Source organism: Chionomys nivalis, chromosome 22 (assembly GCF_950005125.1).
Source record: "Chionomys nivalis chromosome 22, mChiNiv1.1, whole genome shotgun sequence".
Lineage (NCBI taxonomy): Eukaryota > Metazoa > Chordata > Mammalia > Rodentia > Cricetidae > Chionomys > Chionomys nivalis.
The window spans coordinates 15,770,947-15,794,714 of record NC_080107.1 but is presented as its reverse complement, the minus strand read 5'-3'; the positions used below and the strand labels follow the sequence as shown (position 1 = coordinate 15,794,714).

Sequence of the window (23,768 nt, the reverse complement as noted above, 5' to 3'; positions counted from 1 at the left end):
CACTCTAGAACTTTCGTTAAAGCTTAGAAAACACGTGTGTCTTTTCTTGAGGTTACTCTGCTGTAGATGTTAACTTAGTGTGACTGATTGCTATTTGTGCCACCTTGTGGGTGAGCCCGCCTACACACGAATCCAGCTAGCATAAGTGCAAACAGAGCCCAAACTGCTGAAGGGCTATCCTCATGGTGCCACTTTAGATGCTGTGTCTGTTGTTATTTAAACTGGATTTGACCCATAGGTTTGCTCCCCCTCCCTTCCTTTTGTCTCCCCTTGAATGTAGTTTTTGCTGAGTTTGGGTTACTTTTATTCAAACAATCTCTTAAACAATATGATGATATGATACCTACTAAATGTCAAAGGTCATTTAGCTTGCCCTGGGACCTTTTCTGAGCTAGACACTGAGTAGAAAAGCTGTGAGGAATAAGGAAGAAGCAATGGGAGATAGGAGAAAGATTCAGGGAGCCACTGCAGTGTGTTGGATTTCCAAGGGTGTGTAGGTGACCGTTACTCTAGAGACCCTGTTGATACAAGATGAAGAGTTGTAAGACAAAGACCAGTGAGATGACAACCCACAAAATCATGAGACTTTAAACGCCATCTAGATTTTCCTAGAAAAATAAAACCTTCCCCACCCTAACTGAAAACAAAATAAGAACTTGCTACAGGTCAACCTCTTCTGTGAGGCTTCTCCTACAGCCCCAGTACCGAGATGGTATGCACTGTGTTAGGACTGTTGCTAGAGAGGATGAGTTTTTAAAAAAATTGTTAGGAGACTTTCAAGGACACAGTACAGTCTTTAAATGAATGCATCTCTACATTCCAAAATATAACAAGGTTCTATTTTCACTACAGATCTAAAATATCTTTCTATTTCTAGTAAAAATGCCACATTGTCAAAAGAATATTTCTTTCCGTGGCACTAATGAGTCATCTGTAATTTTAAGAACATAGAGGGGAGACATTTTCTGAACAGAGAGTGGGTGAAACTGAACGGATAGCCAAATGGTACAGTAGCAACTCAAGTTACGAAACTGAGAAAAAAATCTCATAGAAAGAAGTGTACTTACAAATTGAAATGGCCTTGTGACAAAGACCAAGCAAACAAGCAAATAGAAAGCGTTAGCTTGGGATCACATTGTAATGGTCCCTGACTAAGGCCAGCATGAGATGAAAACTCCATGAATTTTGACTGGATAGTACTGTGATTGCCTTCTTCTCCTTTGAAGTGCTGTGTGTTTAAAACATCTGAAGAATTTCTGACTCCCAATGCTTCCATACGCCAGGGAAGTCCACATTGCTGTATCACTAATCGCTGTTTAAATTGCTTTAATAATTATTATATAATTTGTATATCAGGAACTGGGGCAATTAGGATAAAAATATGTGGGCATATGTCACAATAACATACATCGACAGCAGTGACATTTCCTTAAGCCCAATGACATTGACTGTCTTTATAAAAGAACACAGAGAGCTTTGGCGTGTTAAAGTGTATTTGCATAAGTTTCTGCACATCTGATGCGATTGCACTTTATCCTGAGATATACCACAAGGAATACATTCTGTAACCGTTTTCATGGTCACTGTCATTGTTCAATGCCTATCCTTCCCAAAACTCATAAATTTAATTATTTCTATTGCAGTATTACAAAGTACAACATTTAAAGGTTTGTTATTCATTAAGGGCTTCTCCTTGAGAAATGAATTGCTGCCTTTCCAGTAAATGATAAGGCCCTTTTTTGTTTCTCCCTGCCTTACAGTCTTCCATCATGTTCAATCTTGGACAATCTGGTCTCCATAGGCTTAAGCCAATACATTCCTGTTCTTTACAACTGCAAATGTCAGATGCAATGTTCCTGCAGGCTAAAGTGTTTTAAAGGGTCAGCATTTTAAGAACATTCTACATAGTACAAAGAACTAAGCATGATGATTTATATAAAAGTGATATGTTAACTGTGTTTGAGTTCAGTCTAAGGGAAACCATAGGTGCTTACATTTTCCACCTCACTTTGAAAAACAAATCGACATTCGCAGAGTTTTCAGTCATGGAGAATCTCACCCCTAGTGATATTTGACCAGTAGATCCCTGGTTGTTCTTTCAACTCATTCTACCCATTCTCTCTCTCCTCTCTCTCCATATGTATATAAATATGTGTGTGTGTTTGAATGTTATATTATTTTAATGAAGACCAGTCTAATGTTGAAGATACTACTTGCTTACATAAAATTAATGACCAAATAGTAGAAGGGATGTAGTTTTAAAGATTATGATTTACTAAGCAACTCCAACTTCCATCAGAGAAAACTTAATGTCCATTGATTGTTTATGAATTGTTAATGAAGCAATCTATATTTTGAAAAAAAATTAAGACCAGTAAAGCAATAGACAGACAACCTACAGAACGTTTTAGAACACAGGTCTGTGAAAGAAGGAAAATACTAAGAACGTGGCTCGGCCATGTGTTCTAAGGTACTCTATCCTGGGCTTGCTAGTGCATTCTTACTATCCCAGCACAGCAGACTGGAAGAGTGTGGGTTCAAGGCCAGGCTGAGCTATACAGGGAATTACTGTTTCCAAGATGGAACAAATGAAGCACATATCATGTTTGGTTTAAAGGACTTAGCTCTGCAAACAGTTCTAACAGCACTGCTGTCTGGTGGCTCACATTTGGAGATTTGTGGGACAGGAGTTCAATGTGAAAGCGGAGGATGTATGTTTCCTTAGAAAAAAAAGTTCTTTCCTGATAACAGTATTTCTCTTATCAGGTCGCTTGCACAACGAGATTTGTTCAGAATGTCAGAATGTTTTTCCTTCTTCATGCAATGTGCATTTGAAGATAAGAGCAGCGGGATGTCCAAGGCAAGTTTAGAGGAGGGGTCCAGCAATGCTGAGCTAGCTGCCAAGTCAGAGCTGAGCTCACTTTGTGCTTCTTGTAAGAGCTTTTAAGTATTTGTCACAGGCTTGTGGGATTTTGTTTTCCATTTTCCTTTGTGTCATTTTTTTTTTAAATTTAAATTCAATATAAGCCAGTTAGGACCACTGTGGACAAAACCTTTCCTCAAGACAGTGCCTTCCACCAATCTGAAAGTTCTTTGGTTTTGAAAGCATAGTATTTTGCTTTTATTTTTAATTTCTTACTGATTGGTTGGTTAATTTTTTTTTTTAGACAGGGTATCACTGTATAGCTTTGGATGATCTGGATCTTGTTGTGTAGACCAGGCTGACCTTGAATTCTCAGAGATTTGCTTGCTACTGCCTCCCAAGTTGTGGGATTTAAGATGCATACCACCAGACCTGGCAATCTGAAAGTTCTTTAAGTTAAAGAGAAAACTACAAATGATAGTCTGTGGTAATTTAAATAAGAATCATCCCATAGGCTCAAATAATTGAATGTTTATTCATCAGGGACTGACACTCCTTGAGAAGGACTCGGAGGTGTGTCCTTGGAGTAGGTGTGGCTTTGTTGGAGAAGTGTGTCACAGGGGGGCGGGCTTTGAGGTTTCCAAAACCCAAACCAGGCCCAAAGATTCTTTCTATCTGTTGCCTTCTCATGCAGATGTAGAACTATCAGCTACATCTCCAGCACCATATCTGCATGTGTGCCACCATGTTCTCTGTCCTGATGACCAAACCTCTGAGTGTAAGGAAGTCCCAGTTAAATGTGTTCTTTATCAAAATTTGCCACGGTCATGGTGTCTCTTTAAAGAAATCCAGCACTGACTAAGATAGTCTGGTTTCTACCTGATGAATGACTACCCTTGACAACATGTTTCACTGTGGTCTTTCTCAAACCATTCATTTATAGATTTAAAAAGAAGGATTGCAGCATCGGAGCTGGAATGCTGGAATTCAGTTCTGCATTTTGACAAGGCCTCCTCTTGGTGACTGTAACAAATTTTAGATGGTGGGTTTTACTGGGGAATTGGAGGCTCCATATTTGGGGAAGCAGATGCCTGATAAGGACAGGGCTTTCTAACCTTTACCACAGAAGCCTCTGACACACTGCACGGCTCTATGAACTATAAATAAATAACACAATCTATGGGATGAACCAAGTTCTGTGTAGCACACCTGCGGGTCATTATTCCATAAATTCCTCATATTTACTTCTGATAACTATCAACTATGGGATGAATAACCTTTGTGCAGACTGGTTTTATGTCACCTTGACATAACATAAAGTCATTTTTGAGGAGGGAACATCAATTGAGAAAATGCCTTTACTAGATTGTTTTGTGGGGAAGCCCATGGTATATTTTCTTGATTGACGTGGGAGTGCCCAATCTATTGTTGTGGTGTCACCCCTGGGCAGGTGGTCCTAGGTTCTATTAAAAAAGTCAGGTTGAGAAAGCCATGAGGAGCAAGGCAGTAAGCAGCACTCTTCCATGGTCTGTGGATCAGCTCCTGACTTCAGGTTCCTTCTTGACTTTCTGTCCTAACTTTCTGCGTGTTGATTCTGATGTGGAACTGTAAGCTGAAATAAATTCTCCCCACCTATTTCTTACCTTGGGTGATGATGTTTTATCATAGCCATAGAAACTCTAAGACATTCTCTGTCACTCAAAATTGCCATTATTGGCAGCTTTTATCCTGATCAGAATTGGGCTAAGAGTAAGTTGTCTCTGAAAGTTTGGAGTATTTTAGGGTTCATAGCCAATGGAAACCTTAGCTAATTACAATTCTTGTTTGTTAGCTATCCATTAAGAATTTAGAAATGTACTGCGCTTGGTCAAAATTAACTAAAGCCATAAATGTAAAAGACAATCAATAATGTTCTTTTTTAATCTGTGCTTTTTTGGGGAAAGGGGTTGGTGAAATCATGGTGAAAATAAAAGTTTAGGTGCCTGATATAAGGTATTCATTTCAAGAATAAAAATAAAAGTTATTCATTATTAATAATATTCATATATTAATTATATGAATATGTATGTCCTTCAGATTCTTGTTATTTCTTATCAGTTTCAACATATTTCTAGTAAAAGGCCAAGTATTTTAAAAACTGTACATTACAGCGAAGGACATCATCACTTGAAAGAAGACGCATCCTGCAGAATGGGGGGAACAGTCTTTGGCAGCTACACATCTGATAGAGAGTTAGTATCTAGAAAATATAAAGAACTCAAAAATGAAACAAAACAAGATAACAATCCAATTAAAAAGAACATAAAAAGAGGGATGGTTTCAAACAGAGTTCTTTTATGATAGATACACATGTCTGAAAAATACTTTTAAAATGCTCAACATCCTAAGGGAAATGCAAATTAAAACTTCATTGAGGTATTAGATCACAATGACTAAGTAAATAAAACACAACATAAGAAAAGAAAACAAAAATAAAGGAGGACAAATGCTAGGATGGATGTTGGGAGAAGGGGTGAATTTATTCACTGCTGGGAGGACTGTAGACTGGTGTACCCAGGACAGAAATCAGTGCGGCAGTTCCTCCTGAAGCTAGAAATGATCACTCCTGTCTGGTCTCATAGTGCTATAAAGTACTGTGCCTGCCGCCAGAGAAGAACATTCCTCAAAACTCATCAGTCTTACCCAGGTGTGAATCTTGAGAGCTTTTGACTTTGAAAGACATGCCAACTGGAACGCTAGTGGTACAAACACCACAGGTGTACCTAACCCCTTTCTGCTTGGGTTTAATTCCAAAGCTACAAGATCAAACCCATACCTGGAACCATTTCTGGGACAGAGAACCTATAGTTCAGTAGGCCATCAATAAGCCTTAGGGGGAGGAACCTACTTCTAAATGGACATAGCATTAAACCATTTCCTATTGACTTATCATTGTACCCACAGATAATGTTTATCAGAGAAACTTCTATTTGTAGTAGATAGTGATTTACACAGGGACTTACAACTGGCCAGGATTTAGAGAATAAGATACTAGAGACTTCTCAACCCTAAATGTAATATATATATATATATATATATATATATATATATATATATATATATATGCCTCTCCTTCCAGTGCTCACAGAGGTGATCTAGTTTTCCAAGGTTGTGGAAAACTAGAAGAGAAGTGTCATAGCAAGGCCCTTATGTAGACATAAGAACTCGCAGCTGTTGGGTCAGCTTGCACAAGACCCGTGCAAGTGCAAGCCAGATCAGATCACATTGTGGAGACTGAATGTACAAGCACACCCCTAGCTGTGGAGCTGCTGATAACTGTGAACTGCTAAGATGAGGAGACATTTTTCTCTACAAGTGTAGCTTCTATTAAGATAACAACCACACTTCAGTGGGAGACCACACAACTATGAATATTAGAGGAATATACATTTTTCTTGAAGGATTAAAATTTAAAAAAAAGACCACAAAGTCGAGTGGGAGAAGTGTGGGGACTGGATCTGGGAAGGGCAGAAGGAAGGGTGAATGCGATCCAAACTCAAAGGACTAACGAAAGCGTTAACAACAATATACATCTGTGAGGATTACTCAGAAAGGCCTTGATGATTAGCACACAAAGCTATATAGGCTTAGAATACAGGTGGATGAATAAAATAGAAGTTATTATACAGCCCCTCGGGTTCAGTACTAGCAACTGTAATAGACTGGACGGTGTCTCCCAAGAGTTCATGCCAGACTGAAACTGTGACTTAGCTTGTAGGTAGTGTCTTTGCAGACATAATACAGTTAAGAGGAAGCCCATATATGTTAGAAGGAGTACTGATATGGTTTGATTGCAAAACGCCCCAACAGTCTTATATATGAAAGCCATGAGCCAAAATAAATAATTTCCCCCCAAAACAAACAAGAAAACAAAACAACAAAATACTCTTGTATATTGTATGACTATATTACATATGGAAACAAAAAGTTACTTGATTATTATTTATAACATGGCAAAGGAATTGAAAGCTCTTGTGTTGTAAAACTTTCTTCCATAAGAAATTCACACAGTACATTTTGAGGTCTTTTGTAACTCAGGGTGACTTCAAGATTTCAAGGTACAAAAATACATAAAATTGCTTAGTACATGTAATCTTCGGTGAGAATCTTTTAATTTGTTAAATTAGTTGCCTACAACTTACACTTATATTTAGATTTGTTTTTTGTCTTGGGGTATTTGGGGCAACTCCATATGGTATAATATAATTTACTTTCTCCTCATAAATATGAATAAAACACCCACAAATATGGTCTCATTTCTTAAGGAGAAGGATGGTTAAAGCTGTGCTAATTTAATTCAGTATGTGATGCTTCTGCAGAAGTCCAAGGCATGCAGTTAGTGGCAAAATATACCTAAGAAAAACACTTACTTTCTTATTGATATAGTAGGGGTCCAGGTCCTCCAGAGGCTCCGATACCATCTCTGGAGGAATGTCTCCATAGATAAATGGAAGGTTCTTCCCTGCTTCCAAGTCACTATTTGGCTTTGGGCCGTTTTCGTCATCATCTTTTTTGTCTGGCTTGGGATTCTTAGCCTTTTCTTCTGCAATGCGCCTTTCAATAGCTGCAAGAGATTCTCTGGTGAAGAAGTTGAAGCTGTCAGGTCCTGGTGGTACAAGCACTGTTTGCTCCATCTTGTCATCCTGCACATTTTAATTACGATTTACTCGTCATGTGAGATTCCTAAGGAGGAGGAACCAAAGGCATCAAGAAGATTAAAAGCAGTTAGTATCTATAAATGCTTATCTAGAAATATGAGCCAGAAGACCTCACTATTTAATCTCCCCCCAAATTGAAATGGCATCTCTAAATAAAACAAATGTATTCTCTGTGTTGAGATTTAGCCAAGCACACCAGTGTAATTGAGCTTGTGTTTTACTAATAAAGGAGCTGGGCTGTAAGTTTATTCATTTCTTTTTTCTTTTTTTCTTTTAAGGCTCAGGATTTTTTATATTTTTTTAAAAATTCAAACATTTTATTTTTTTTGCTTTATAAATAATACCATTCAAAATTTCCACCTCATCCCCTCCTCCCATTTCCCTCCCACTCTCCCATGCACCCTCTCTCCTCCCCCTCCAGTCCTAAGAGAGGGCAAGGTACCCTGCCCTGTGGGAGGTCCAAGACCTTCCCCCCTCCATCCAGGTCTATGAAGGTGCATCCAAACAGACAAGGATACCAAAAAGCCTGTCCATGCAGCAGAATCAAATCCCAGTGCCATTATCATTGGCTTCTCAGTCAGCCCCTTTGAAGTTTAAAACTTGGTTCAGTATAGCTATATGTACATTACGGCAACTGCCACCAGGCCACTGATGGAATGTTCAGCCCGAGGCCCACCTGTATGATAATACTAATGGCCACAGAAACATAGGACAATAGATCAATCCATTCAAAAGGATGGGATAGGAGAAATTTGTCTTTGAGAAGGCTTCAGATGCAGCCTTGGAGGCCAACGAGGGAGGACAAACGAGTGAGAGCTGGCTGCCGTCCAGCAGAGTCACATATCAGATAGTCATTGCTGTCCTAATCGTGCCTGTATCTACCCTGAGATGCGAGCCAGTGGAGCTGTGATCTGGGAACTGCATGATCCTGGTAGAGTCTACCTGAGCACATAGACAAATACAGTCCAAGCTGGGGCAAATGCCCTGGCATGGGTGGGATGGAGATGAACTAAACTGAAGGGAAAGTTATAAGCACAGGAGACAGCAGCAGGTCCTGAGTTCACAAAACAAGGTGGCTTCCTCAGTGAAGCAATTCTGATACTCTTGCAGAGTCTACAGTCTCTGCACTTATTCTGAGGACCCGGGTGAAACTCAACTCCGTATTGTTGCGGGAGGTCCTCCGCTCCTCCAGCCAATAGCCGCCGAGATACCAGCCCATTGGGGCGTGGTCTCTTTCCTTTAAAAAAGCGGCTACTTTCTCCTCGATCTCTTTTACTTCCTGCTCCGGTTCGGCGACTAGACTTCTTCCTAATTGCGCAGAGGGCTGTTGTCTGGGATAGTGATCTGTAAGTTTTTTCCCCTTTAAATAAATACCACCCTATTAATCATAATTCCAGACTGGTGTGGGATTTTTTTATAACTTACGCCTTCACCTTATCGCAGAGTCAGACCTCAAGGCCAAATCCCAGGTGTATCCTTTTAAAATCTATTTGATAAGAGCTCAAGTTTCACACATATAGCTGTGCCAAACTTCCCAGAGCCCGAGCTCTGTCTGGTACGAATTTTATTTGGATAGAACATTAGGTCATAAAGTCACCATGCTCAGATACGGTTAGTTGTCGCTTTGCTGTCTAGGTCTGTGATAGAACACTATAGTCAAATCATTTCCTCTGGCTTTTTTCTTGGACCTCAGAGTTCACATGAAAAAAACCAGGCACCCATTTCTCTTAGGTCTGTGACCATATATTTTTAAGTGGATGAACAGGAGAAGATAGGATTTGTATCAATTTTAGCACCTTCCACCTATTAAGTAAACTTTTCATAGACAGATGACATAGTCTAACAGAGAATACCTGGAAGACTAGATCCTAGACAGAGAAGACTCTAATCTTGCCCATCTACCAATACATTTAAAACACAGCAAGGTCAAGGTAGATTTGATGAGGTGAGATGGCATTGCTTAGTATTTGGTTGTGGTTGATGCCAAACTATTCACTTAGTTGGAGGAGAATTATTTGCCTGTATGCATTGCAATATAACCTACAGGTCTTCCCAACCAGTGGAAGTCCTGAAATGATATTCTTGTCATTATATAGTTTTTAGTAATAAACTTTCACTGGCTAGTGTAATGAGACAGATAGACTCCAAACAAACAGAAGCTTTCAATGAGCCATTGTGTGTACATGCAGCCTTATGTTCAGTTTCTTTGCTGTGAGAAAGGCATGTCTCAAAGTGGGTGTCTCAAAGGATCCTTAATCTGGATCCTGGAATAAGAAGATCCATCCAATGAAGATCAAGAGGCATCTAACAGGCTCTTCTAGGTCTAAAAGTACTGACTGATTAGTGACATTTGACCCGGTATGCTTACTATTGTGCAAGTGTAGCCCAAAGACTAGATCAAAGGCTAGACTGCTAAATAGATTTAACTAATCTGGAATATTTGTCTCCCAGACACAAATGTTGCCTACGATTGAGATACCCTGCACTATAAAAGGCTCCATCTACAGTTCTGGGTGAAGAATACAGCATCATTAGGCAAATAGAGAAACCAGACCAGAGATCCTCCATAAACTGGAATTCAGGATCCTCTACCAATTGTACAGCAATTCAGGAAAATTCAAAGAATTCTAATCAGCTTGTATCAGGAATCAAAAACTAAAGAGCAGGCTGAGGAGATCAATTAGTAGGTGTTTGCCATGTAGGCATGAGGATCTGAGTTCAAATCTCTAGTACCCATGAAAAAAGTTGGGTGCAGTAGTCTTTCCTGTAATTCTTATGCTGGATAGGCAGAGTTGAGAGTATCATGGGCCTCCCTGGCCAGTCAGTGTAGCAGAATCAAGAATTTCAGGGTCAGTGAGAGAGAAAGAGAGAGAGAGAGAGAGAGAGAGAGAGAGAGAGAGAGAGAGAGAGAGAGACCCCATCAAAAAAAGTAAGTGGAGAGTGGCAGAGAAAGAAATCTGGTATCTGTTTCTGGTCTCCCATGCACAGGAACACACACACCTCTGTGCACACACACAAACACCCCTGTGCACACATGTTCATGCACGCATGAGTACACACATGCATAAGCACATGGACACACTCCCCCATGGGAATACATACACAAACATACAGCAACGAACACTTAATGATACCAATTATAAGCAAATTATTTGAGTTAAGATGTTTTATCATTCTCATGCCCTGAGGCTAGTTCTCTGGCCTGCCACAGAAGGAGAGGAGTAAGGAAGGGAGGACATCTTTCCCTCACTCACACTACCATATCCAAGGGGAGTCCTAGTGAGGACCCGGAAGAAACCAGAGACCTCGAACCAGACCAAAGACTCATTGCAATGTTCACTTGCAAGTAAAGATATATGAACTGAGGGGCTACACTGTGTGACTCACTATGCCACGCTACAGAATTCAGCATGAGATTTTTTTTCTTTTCTTTTAAATTTTATTTGGGGAGGAGACTACAGGGGCAGAGGGTGGATACGAAAGAATGGGGAGATGAATGGGGTTGGGACGTATGATGTGAAATCCACAAAGTATCCATAAGGAGTTTGAAAGAAAAGGTGTTTTAGTAAAGAAGTCTTCCACTAAAATATTCAAAGACAACCATATTGTGGTGAGTGGTGGTACAGCCACAGATATTCTCTAGAAATGCCATTGTTCTTCACTGTTGATGTTGCAGATTCTGAGATAAAGAGAAAGAACTGGGCTGATGGCACAGGAAGTCTGACATGGCTGCTCTAGCTTACCGACTGGAAATTAAGGGTGCACTTTCTAAAGGAAGGCTTTAAACACAATCCAGTTCAATTTCCTCCCATTTTCCTGTCCCCATTCCACTTTCTGTAGAAATTGGAGGTATCAATTCAGTTTTATTAGAAAAACCCTATTACTATAAACTCTCCAAAGATATAGGCAGTAGAAATGTCACACACTTGCTGCTCTCTCCAGCAGTGCAAGTCATGTTTGCCAATGGTGCCGGAAACGTAGCTATTCTTAGCAGCCTACGGGAATTTAGGATTCTGCTAGGGTCAGCATTCTTCTCTTTATTGCTATGAAATAAGAATGGAAATAAACAAAAACAAAAGGCAGATTTGCTGTGTATAATCCTCTCAGATGGAAAAGGAAGATCACATAGTAACAGGAGATGTTGGAAGTTGTTTTAATCCCAGTTCCCAGTCTGTATAAAAGCACCTCTGGGACACATGGCACAATTAGACTGTTTATCCGGGAGACAGCAAATGCACTCTGTGGCACAATCTTTTCTGTATATCAAGGCATTTGTGATTTTAAGAGCTCGGAGTTATATTAAGGTTTGTGTGATTTTCACTTTTCATTTCTTGTGAATATTGCTTGGACAACACAGAATATAAAATGGCTCAAAAGAAATCTATAAGCTGCTATAGCAAGAAAGATGTGTGTGTGACACATGAAATGCCCCAGAGTCTCTGTAGGGGGTAGACGTCTCTTTCACATAAAGCTAATTTGAAGATGACCTTCCTATTCTAATAATTCTTATGAATGGTTTTGTCCCAAAGCAAATGTGTCCAAGGTATTGCTGATGCATGAAGGAGACAGGGACAGCTAGGAAGAAACAGCAAAGTGCCACAGCAGACATAAGGAGACTGAGAAGGAACAAGAGAGGAGTGTTAACCACAGATCAGCTACCCTAGCAAATGGCTCTCTGCGGTCCACACTTGCACTCATTGGAATGATCAAGGAACACAGTAATTTCTCCGAGTTAGGAGAACTTCAGACCAGCAGTGTGTGGGCTGCAGCAAGTTGATGGAGAAGGATTCTGTATATAATATCTGGAACCTGTGCAATTTTCTAGTCTATGACACAGTTCTATCTCTAACACTACTGACTCCTGTTCAAAGAAAAATCATTTAAGCAGAGAGTACGCAGAAAGAATTTATAGAAAACAAGTCATGAAGGATGAAATAATTTCTTGATTTTAAAATTCACTATATTAATTTTCTCTTCATGACCTCAATAATTTATGATATAAACCTACAGTCAGTTTATTATTTAAAATTGTACTTGGTAGTGCTTAATCTGAAATTTAAAGTCAGTCACCCTGTCTTTCTTTTGTGGTATACTGCTCTGATTTATAGACACCCTTCAGGGGGTTTTAAGCCTTCTGTGTACCCACCAGTGGATGACTGGTAACTTTGTACAGAGGACACACTACCAGATGCCAGGACATCTGTCACAGCAGCTAGGGCACTGAGCCAAATCTATTTTTGTCTTGATATATGACACATGATTTGTGCAATCAATTTTGTACATTCTGAAAATATTCATCTAATTTATGCCATGGACAAGATCTTAAAGATCATCAGGGAACAGGGAGAAAAAAATATTGCTGGATAAGATAATGGTCTTTACAAGCTTCTCTATGAAATAGGCTCCAAGCTTTTGATTCATTTTAGGATTTGGGTGTTTCTGACTTTAATAGAGTTATAAATTTGAGTCCCAGAATGAAAATGGAGGTTAAACATTGCAGCATTGACCCTAAGCATAGAAACCCTCTTTTGACTTCACAAGTCAGTGTGTTTGTGGGTCTGTATGTGTGCTAGGACAAAGAGCAGTAACATATATTATTACTATATCATTCAAAAATAACAGTAAACATTGTAGAACCTGTGTTCAGAAATCTTACATAGAGTTTTCTAAAATAAATGTACATTTTAATGCTTATATCAAAGGTTTTTTTTGTGCAGTAAAGTCAACACCATAGACATGCCAGCTACCACAACATGAAGTTTGGTGTTTGTCCCTCACTCTTTTGACCTAACTTGTTTTGACGTTCTGGCCCTTAGTTCAAACACTGAATGGTGAATAACTTTTAAATGGCATCGTCAAAATAAAATCTTTTACAGGAAATAATGTTTTTAATCCATGCCTTTTATTCTATTCAGTATGTTTTCTAAAATTCTTTAACTGTGAAAAAATCATTTTTGTTATTCTCAATAACATATTCTCAATAACACCTGCCATAGCATAATTGCATGTGTTGAAACTTTGCAAATAATTTAAATGTTACCATAACATTCAACAAAAGTCTCCACCCAAGTTACTTTTTCTTCTACTTAAATCTCAAAAATCCTTCCTGTTATTCTAATCTCAATACAATCATTTGCTGAAGCTACTAAGCTTGGTGGGGTGTTATTGGCTGTTGATCTGGAGATGCTACAGAAATATTCTAGAAGCGTCTATGTGGTAGAAACTGCAGCTCTTTCCACAGATTCCTGGGTGGGAGGAGCATGAGTCCCTGATGCTGCAACACCAGCTCCTCAGCTGGGACTCAGCTTCCAGCCTGGAGATTAGAAGAGGCCAGGTGGGTTTTATGTCAGTGAGTCAGTGAGAATATGAATGATCTCAATGACTTAAGACATCCTAATAGGAGGTTAACAAGATGGCTGGAAGGGTAAAGATGGACACTTGCTGGCCAGCCTGATTTGCAGCCCTGGAGCCCAATGGTGAACAAGAGAACCCACTTCCACCAGTTGTCCTCTGACCTCTGCACACATCACACACACACACACACACACACACACACACACCCCAAACAAACAAACAAATAAATGTAAGAATTTTTAAAGACTCAAATCTCAAACAGGTTGCATATATATATATATATATATATATATATATATATATATACATACATACATAAAATGTTAAGTTTGGCTTTGAAATACACAATATATTTTTGGCCTTTAGTATAGGCATAGCAGGGCATTGAGACAGTGATAGTGATTTGAAATTCAAGTTTAACTGAATATCTTTCTTATTTATTTGATAAGTCTGGTACTCTTACATCTGAAGAAAGAACTCTATTATGAAATATTTCTTTAAATTGTTTGAAATTCATTTGACTCACATTAATTGTACAGCTTAATATAATTTTCTCTTTAAAAGACACTTAAGTCTGGAACACATATAAGCTGCTCATGTATTATTGTGAATTAATTCAAAGAGATTTAAAGAGACTGATTACTTCTCAATATCTACCTCATTTCCATGAAAGAAAATTCCTGAAAAAAGAAGCTGTGTATGCAAAGGCTGCTAGACTAATCAAAACTTTAATGACATCAGAGAGACTGCAATGTTGCTGATCCAGGTAGCCTGGTTACAGTTTCCACTCCTCCCAGACCCACACAACTTTCTTCTCCTGCAGATCTGTTCAGCCTCTGTTTCCTCTTCAGAAAAGAGCAGGCCTTCAAGAGACCACAGCCAAACCGGACAAAATAAGCTACAAAAAGACACAGCAAAAACTCTCTCATCGAGGCTGGACAAGACAACCTAATAGGAGGAAAAGAGTCCCAAGAACAGGAAAAGAGACATACACTAACTACCACTGTTAAGAGTGCCTCACCCAAACACCAAACTAAAAGCTATAACATACATGTGAAGGACTTGGTGAACCCACGTGAGCCCTTCTTAGGTCATGGTCTCCTAGTTTCCTCCATCCCTCTGACTCCTACAATCTTTTCTGCCCATTTTCCATCGAGTTCCCTGAGCTCCAAGAGGAGGGAACCAATAGAGACCTCCAACTTAGACTCAGCGTAATGTCCATCTGTGGGTCAATGCACATGCTCCTTTTGACTATCTTTATCCCTAAATGTAGTAGAAGCTGTGGGCTGTGTTCCTGCCGCCCCAGCTCATGGTCGCCTGGCTAGCTTATGCCCCAAAATAATGACACACAAACTGTATTCTTTTAAACACTGCTTGGCCCATTTCTATTCATGTGTGTAGCACCCCAAGGTGTGCTTACCGGGAAGATTCTAGCCTACGTCCATCCTGGGTCGGAGCTTCATCGTGTCTGCTCTGGAGAGGAGAGCATGGCGTCTGTCTCTCAGAGGAGCTGCCCTGCATCTGAGCTCACTTCCTCTTCCTCCCAGCATTCTATTCTGTCTACTCCACCCACCTAAGTGATGGCCTATCAAATGGGCCAAGGCAGTTTGTTTATTGACAAATGACCTTCCTCCATCACCTAAAAAGCTATTCCTTGTCTATCTCTGTATCAGTCCTAATATCTTAATAAATAAACTAAAAAAAAAAAAACCTTGTATAACATATCAACTTAACGAACCACTATGACCAAGCAGGGCTAAGAAGGTTGCCATCAGATATTAAGTGAGGCCTGTCTACCTGGCTATGGTCTGCTTCTTTGATCATCCACCAATGCATTTTAAAGTTGTCTTGTTAATAACTTCCCTTTGCATTGCTATTACACAACTTAGTGAAAGTACTTCCGCATTAGAACATGGAATGGGTATAACCTCGTGCCCTATTGTGTAAGCCATGGCCATTCAAATTTGGCTCCAAAGTCAATAAGGATCTCTTTCTCCCTTTGAGAGGTGAGTTAGTTAGTTTTCTGTTGCTGTGATCAAACACCACAGCCAAGGAAACTTAACAGAACAAAGAGTTTGTTTTAGTTCCGGGTTCCAGAGGATTAGGGTCCATGATGGTGGAATGAGAACATGGCAGAAGAAGAAGCAACTAAGAACTCACATCTTGAACCACAAGTAGGAATCAGAGAGAGAGTGAACTGGGAATGATGTATGATTTTTCAAAACCTCAAAGCCCAATCCTAGAGACATACTTTCTCCTGGAATGCCAGACGTGCCAAGCCTCCCTAAGCAGAGGTCACCATGTGGGAATCAAGTACTCAAAAGCTCGAGAGTGTGGAAGACACATCTTGTTCAAACCATCACAAAGTGGGGGCTGTGCTCTGTGCATCACCATGGCTCAGGACTAATGTGGGCTGATCTGATTGAGGATGTGAGAGAATTTTGTGTGTTTGGTTTGGTTTTGGTAGGACGAGGAAGAGAATGGCACAGAAAAGGAAGGGAATGAGTTAAACTGATTTTAGTGGTTCTTTTCTTATAGGATTATCATGGGCCAGGGAATGCTTTCTTAAAAAGATGAGTTTGGGGAAAAAGAAATGAGAGGTAAGTCAAATGAGAAAAAGCAGTAGGGTGAGCAAGTGTGAGGGCTAATGTGTAACCTGCAGGCTATACTTAATAAAATGTTGTCACAGTTTAGATTTTGTTTTTTTAAAAGAGCACATTTTTACTGGTCTTTTCAAATAAGTACCTATGTGAATTGATAGATACGTTCATCTGCTTCATGGCAGTGAACAGTTTCAACATTCTGTATGCATCCTATGAGATCATGTTGGTGCTGTAAATGTGCACAGGAAGAGCCACTTAAAATCAGAGTGAGGACAGAGAGCTTGATGTGGCAGAGGTAGAGAAAAGTAATTTACTCCACAATTTCGCTTGAAATACGAAGTCTTTATGAGTGAAGCTGCTGCTATGCTTTATTTCATGTGTAGATTATAAAAAATGCTATGAGCAGTGCCATTTGTTTTCATAAATGATGGAGAAAATATAATAACCTAGTAAAAGAATGGAATTTATTTCAGTTTGATATTTCTAAGAGAATAATTTTCTTTGGAGAGTAAGTAATTCTCATTATTGACTCAATAAAGAGAAAGATACTATGCATTTGTGGAGAGGAAGGAGATGATTCTAAGGGGCAAAATGTTCACAGTGAGTTTGTGGGTTCATATCTCTATTTGGAATGTTTTTTCCATATGGAAGGGTTGTTATTCCACACAAGAAAGGCAGATTTTTCTCTGCTCTGGGCATTACAGCGATGAATGCCTCTGATTAGCAGCCCTGCCCTTCAACAAGGATCAGACCTTCTCCAGGCTCAATTTAACAGATAAGGAAAACACGTGTGGAGAGATAGAGACGTGTCAGAATAAGAGGGGGAAAACAGACGCCATTCCAAAGAAAAGTTGAAGGAGGAGCGGTGACAGACCAGTAAGACATAAACCAAATAGCTCTACCTGCATGGCTTCATGGTGAGGAGGAAAAAAGCAGAAGCCATTTCAAAAGTTAAGAGGGAAGAGACTTGGGCGCTGGTCCCAAGGACAGTCTCACAGCACTTCTAAGGCTCAAACCGGCTCAGTGACTCCTCCTTTGCACAGGTTTGTGGCAGAGAAAGTTCCTATCGAGTCACTCTGCAGGACCCAGAGTGCGGGCCAGGCAAGATTTTGAAATTTATTTTTAAAAACTGAGTTAAGAATACAAGGTCATGAATTTGGGGAGCAGCGTGTAGGAGGACACAACCCAGGAGGAGTTGGAGGAATGACAAGAAAAAGAGAAGTTATGCAGACACAGTGCTCATATACAACACTCTCAGTAAGTAAAATATTTTTTCAAGTGATGAAAACAACAGAATCCGGAGAATCCAGGAACATGACAGCAGGGAATAACCAGAAATCAGGGAACCTCAACTTGGCCCGCCATAGTCCTAGAATAACAAAAAAAGCCCAGGAAGGAGTTGGGGGGTGCAGTTGGCAGAAAGCTCAATTTGGGCAGGAAATACATAGGGAAAGATAGCCCTGCTGTTAGTCACTGGGAACATATCTCATTCACTGAGAGGAAACTTGGAATTTGATAACTGAGTCTGAGGCCAGTAGATAGATCAGCAGCTTGAGTCTCTTCTCTGCCCCATTGCTTTAAGGGCCCGAGAACTAAGGTTCTATCAACCACCTATAGAACTATAGCTAATCAATAGGCTGATTGATGAAATCAGAAGTTCTTGAAAGTATGAAGATAGGCCCTCCGCCTATCTAGAGTTCTCTTCTTTGGTTACTTAGCACATTCGCAATCCACCTGGGAGACAATTCTCTCATTGCGAGGACATTGGCCACCTCAGGGGATATAATCTGGGTTGTCTCAGTAGGGTGAATGGAACCTCCCAGCACACAGACTGAAAAGCTACGGTCTCTGGTACACCAAGAAGGGAAACTACCAAATTAAAACAACTTTGGCAGACAACACATATTTCTCCAACACAGACTCAGTAACACAACTACAGTCAAGACAATAATCTGCAGATTAAAGGACTATGATCCTCACACTAGCTGATCATGTAACTGGTGATCTCCAATTTGCTAGGACCTAGAAGGAATCCATTCCTATAATGGTATGCAAACTCTTTCTGTATATGTGTTGCTTTTATTGGTTAATGAATCGAGAAACTGCTTTTGGCCAATGGCTTAACAGAATGTAGCTAGAGTGTATAAAAAGAGTAGGCAGAGTCAGAGAGAAGCCACGCAGCCACTACCGGGGACAGATGCACTAGATCTTTACCCAGTAAGCCATAACCACGCGGCAATACACAGATTAATGGAGATGAGTTTGTTTTAGGACATAAGAGTTAGCCAGAAATATGCTTAAGGTAGTGACCAAACAGTACTGGAAATAATATAGTATCTGAGTGACTATTTTGGGAATGAACAAGTGGTCTCCTACTACACAATATGTTACCTGCCTCTTTTCTTTTTAACCCACGCGATTCCCAGCTTTCATATTTTTCATTTATTAGGTTGTTAGTAGAACTTTTATAGCATTTTTAAGATATGTTTCTTATTCTCATATATTTACGTAATTTTATTCACGCATATTTTTCTTAATTGGACAATCGTCTTTTCCTTGATTTTTACTTCTTTTTTACCTCAGTGTTTCCTCTTTCCTGCCTGCTAGATTTTTTGCAGTATTTTGAGTTTACCTTGTATTATTTTAACTTGGAATTTTTTTTTTCATTTTTACTTTTTCTAACTTCTTACCCTTTCCTGCTCATCTTCATAGCACTCGTCTATACTCTTTTTTTCCTTTTCTCTTGTTAACCTCACGCCTCTTCTCTACTCCTTTTTCTGTCCCTCCTTCCTTTTCTCTTTCATTTACTGCATCCTCATTTACCCTAAATAATGAGTATGTCTGTATCTTGAATGCAATAGTGTTGGTATTGTTATAGTATTTTGCTTTCTTCCCTCTGCTTGGAACTGGTGACCAAAACCTCCAGAGTAACCTGCTTGTTGGCACTGTGTGATGAATCCTAACCTGCTTGGCACTGCACAGTGGATCATACCCTGCTCTGAAATGTGCAGTGAACCCTAGCCTGCTCGGAGCTGTGCTGTGGACTGGAACTATAATTGTAGAACTGAGGGCACAGAGGCAGGAAGATTAAGAGTTCAAGTTTAAACTTAGCTAAACCAGTTTGAGGCCAGCTGGGGCCTCTTCATGAGATAATATCTCAAAACAGAAACAAAAAAGGAATAGGGAAAAGAAAAATGACTGAAATATTCAACATGCAATCCTCAAATACAACTGCAAGAGATGTGTTAACACCAATAGGTATAAAAATCGCAGCATAGAAGCACAGAAATGTGACCAAGAGAAACAAAAGGCAATAAGACTGTCCCAAAAGGCCATACTTCCTCAACTAGTCAAAACATATATTAAAACAGGTAAGCATCTAGATCAAAATTTGACAAGTTTATTAGCTCAGTGACCTCTAAGAGGATGCAAACAAGAAGATAAATTCAATTAGTATTTGGAGAGGAAAGGCAGCAACCCAGAAGAAAAAGTCAGCAAAACTAATGAGAATATCAGGGATATAGATGAAAAATCAGTGACATGAAAGAAAGATTCAGAGGGAAAATTAAGATTTTTGAAAAAAATTTAAAAAATGGTAGAAATAATGAAATAAAAAACAAACAAACAAGCCAATGGGAAAAACTGATTTAATCAAAGAGAAAAAGAATATGATGGAATCAGCAAATCCCTAATGCTAGAAAAAAATAATCATTTAACCAACTAAAAAAGAAACAACAAAGAAACTTATAGGAATTAATAAACATAGCTCAAGAATAACATTATATGTAAACATCCAGAACTCAACAATAAACACAGATTGAGCACAGAGATGCCTAGATAAAAAACAGTAACAAAACAAAATAAATATTAAAAAAAAAAATGTGTGACCCTATACTTCCCTACTACTGTCTCCAAGAAACAGGCCCTATGGGTAAAGCCAGCCACTGTCAGACAATGAGTTGGTGGAAGACAGTCTAGACAACCTAACAAGCGAATGAAAGCTGGAAATAAGCTGGTGGAGCCGTGCTATATCTATGATAACATAGATTTAAGACAAATTAGTCAGAAAACATAAAGAAGGCCAAGTGAGCAATAACTGGAACAATTAATCAAGAAGATATTGCAACTGAGACGCACCCCTGTAATCCTAGCACTAGACAGATGAAGAGGTGATTCTCTGTGTGTTTGAGGTCACTCTGATCAACAGTTCCAAAACTGGGCGGCATAGAGACACTGTCTCAACTAAAAGACGAAAAAACAATGGTCGATAGGCACCAAATTTTGGAGTCCCCTACTTCATAAAACAAACACACAATGGAGAAAAAAATAATCAGATATACTCTATAATAATGGTAGATGATTACAATATCGGACAACTGTCTTTAGTTACATTATCCAAACTGATGACCAATAAAGGAATTTCAAAGTTAAACTACATCATATGTCAAGTGGACTTAAGAGATATATACAGAGTATTCAATTCAACATACATGTATATAGGATACACATTTTTTCTGGGGAACCTCTGGAAACACCTTTAAAAAGACAATATGCTATGTGGCAAAACAACTCTTAACCAATAAATGTAAAAGAATTAAAATAATTTCTTATATCAACTTCGATCACAGGGGAATAAACTTGGAAATCAACAGCACGTGAAACTGCAGAGAATACAGAATCACATGGAGACGAAACAATACACTCTCTTGTGTGTGTGCATGTGGAGGCAAGAGGTAGATGCATGTATGTCAGTTCTTCCTCAATCAGTCTCTATTTTTTGTACATTTCTATCACTAAACCTGTCGTTTGTTGATTTGGTCAGATTGATTGACCGGCCAGCATGTTCCCAGCATCTTCCTATTTCTGCCTCTGCAAAGCTCCATTTACAGGAATATGTTGCCCTATCGGCCATATGTGGGTGTTGTCCTTTGAAGTAAAGTCCTTCTAAGACTTTTCTGACCTGGCCTCTGAAAAGTATACTTTTGAGTGACAAGTGAGACAGTGAAAGAGTCAAGAGAGGGGATTTAAAAATTGCTGCACTCATAAGTAAAAAATATAACCTAAAAGAATCCTTGGTATAGAAAGAAAGTAGTTCTAGAAGGAAAGTTTCTAGCCATGATTGTTTACATTAAAAATCAGATGCTGGGCGGGTGGTGGCGCACGCCTTTAATCCCAGCACTCGGGAGGCAGAGGCAGGCGGATCTCTGTGAGTTTGAGACCAGCCTGGTCTACAAGAGCTAGTTCCAGGACAGGCTCCAAAACCACAGAGAAATCCTGTCTCGAACCCTCCCCCCCAAAAAAAATAAATAAATAAAAAATAAAATAAAATAAAAATCAGAGAGCTCTCTCTGTTTCCAGTAGATGGTGATTATACCGTGAGTCACCACTGGCTAAAGCGCAGAGAAGACACTGCAGCATGCTCAGGCCTAAAGGGAATTTATTACTGTGACTCCCCCGACCCTCAAGGCTCAGGAATCACAGAGGACGAGAAAGAGAATATAGCATAAGAGCCTGTGGTAGTGAATGCCTCCAGGAAAGCATGACCTTCTGCATCCAGCAGGGCAGATGAACTTAGAGCAGTTGTGACCGCATGTACAATATCAATGCAAGACCGGTCCAGTTGCCAACAGGGAGAAAGGAATTGGGTACAACCCCATCCAAGCTCTGAAGTTATTGACAGTTGGTAGTTGCTCAGAGAGGGAGAAACAATTTTTCCTAAGAGTACAACCCCTGGTTCATTGACCAGTCTCCTGTAGTAGACTTTACATGAATGAGTTTTATAAAGTTATAAACAACAACAACAACAACAACAAAAAACAATGGACACAAAGTTAGGGGAGTAGCAGAGTGCTGTTAAAGAGCTGGGGGAGGAGTCAAATATGACCAAAACACATTACTTTTCGACTTTCAAAGAACTTATAAAAGACCAGAGAGATATCAAGCAAATATCATAATATTGCACATCAAGCACTGAGAAATATGAGAACAGACCCTATCCCCCAACAAGAAAGGCTAATAATCAGGGTGGAAATTAAAGAGAAAATTAAAAGCAATATATAGAATTAATAAAAGAATGGAGATGATTCTTTGCGAAAATAAAATTAACACAAAAGGAGAAAAGATTCAGTTTAGAGAAATTGTGAATGAAATAGGAAGGTTATTTCAGTTTCTAACCTAAGTTAAAGAATCATTAGAGAAACCTGGTTTCTAGCTTTAGCAGGATCCTCATAAGGGTTCTCCCAACTCAACTCAGAACCTGGCTGCTAAAGCTTTCTGGCTTGCTAGTCACGTTCTTTTCATTAAGCAATCAGGGATACTTCAGCATTGAGTATTTCCACTTCAGTGGTTGTCTTAGTCACTGTTCTATTGCTGTGAAGAGGCACCATGACCAAGGCAACTCTTATAAAGGAAGCATTTAATTGGGGGCTTGCTTACAGTTTCAGAGTCCATTATCATCATGGCAGGGAGCCTAGCAGCGGGCAGGCACTGGAGAGGTAGCTGAGAGCTACATCCTGGATGGCAAGCAGGAGGCAGAGAGACAGAGAGATAGAGAGACAGAGAGAGAGAGAGACAGAGAGAAACTTTTGAAACTCCAAAGCTAACCCCCAGATCATGTCTTCTCTAGCAAGGTCACATCTCCTAATCTTTCTCAACAGTGCACTAACTGGGAACCAATCATAGATGAGCCTATGGGGGCCAATCTCCTTGAAGCCAGCACCATGAGTTTTCCCCATTGCAGATTTCAGTACCCTGCAATTGGCTTTGTACACACAGAAACCCAAGAAAATGCAAGTGAGACCCCCAAGGAGCAGAAGGCTGCACTGGGCATCATAGCAGACTAGCTCGCCCTCTGTGCTTGTGAGTCATAACAGATGCGCTCACCAGAGATAAAGGACAATTTTTTTCTTTTTCTTTTTTCTTTTCTTTTTTTTTTTTTTTTTTTTTTTTTTTTTTTTTTTTTTTTTTTTTTTGGTTTTTCGAGACAGGGTTTCTCTGTGGTTTTGGAGCCTGTCCTGGAACTAGCTCTTGTAGACCAGGCTGGTCTCGAACTCACAGAGATCCGCCTGCCTCTGCCTCCTAAGTGCTGGGATTAAAGGCATGCGCCACCACCGCCCAGTAAGGGCAATTTTTTTCATTCAGTTTCATAAGTGTTGTAAAATATTCCTAGCAAAAGTGAAGTGATAAGTGTGAATTTTTTGTTAGCTCTCCTGTAACCATAACCAGACCCTGAGGCCTTCTCCAGTGTACTGT

General features: G+C 39.6%; 1 protein-coding gene across 4 annotated transcripts in view; it reads right to left on the bottom strand.

The window, feature by feature from the left end:
• Scn1a (sodium voltage-gated channel alpha subunit 1) overlaps positions 1 to 23,768 on the bottom strand; it is a 116,603-nt gene that overhangs the window by 66,504 nt on the left and 26,331 nt on the right. For all 4 annotated transcript variants that reach the window (XM_057755181.1, XM_057755183.1, XM_057755182.1 and 1 more), the window contains exon 2: positions 7,273 to 7,585. In XM_057755181.1, coding sequence (XP_057611164.1) covers positions 7,273 to 7,536 — 264 coding nt within the window. In that variant the 5' untranslated portion in view covers positions 7,537 to 7,585. The remainder of the gene's footprint in view (positions 1 to 7,272; positions 7,586 to 23,768) is intronic.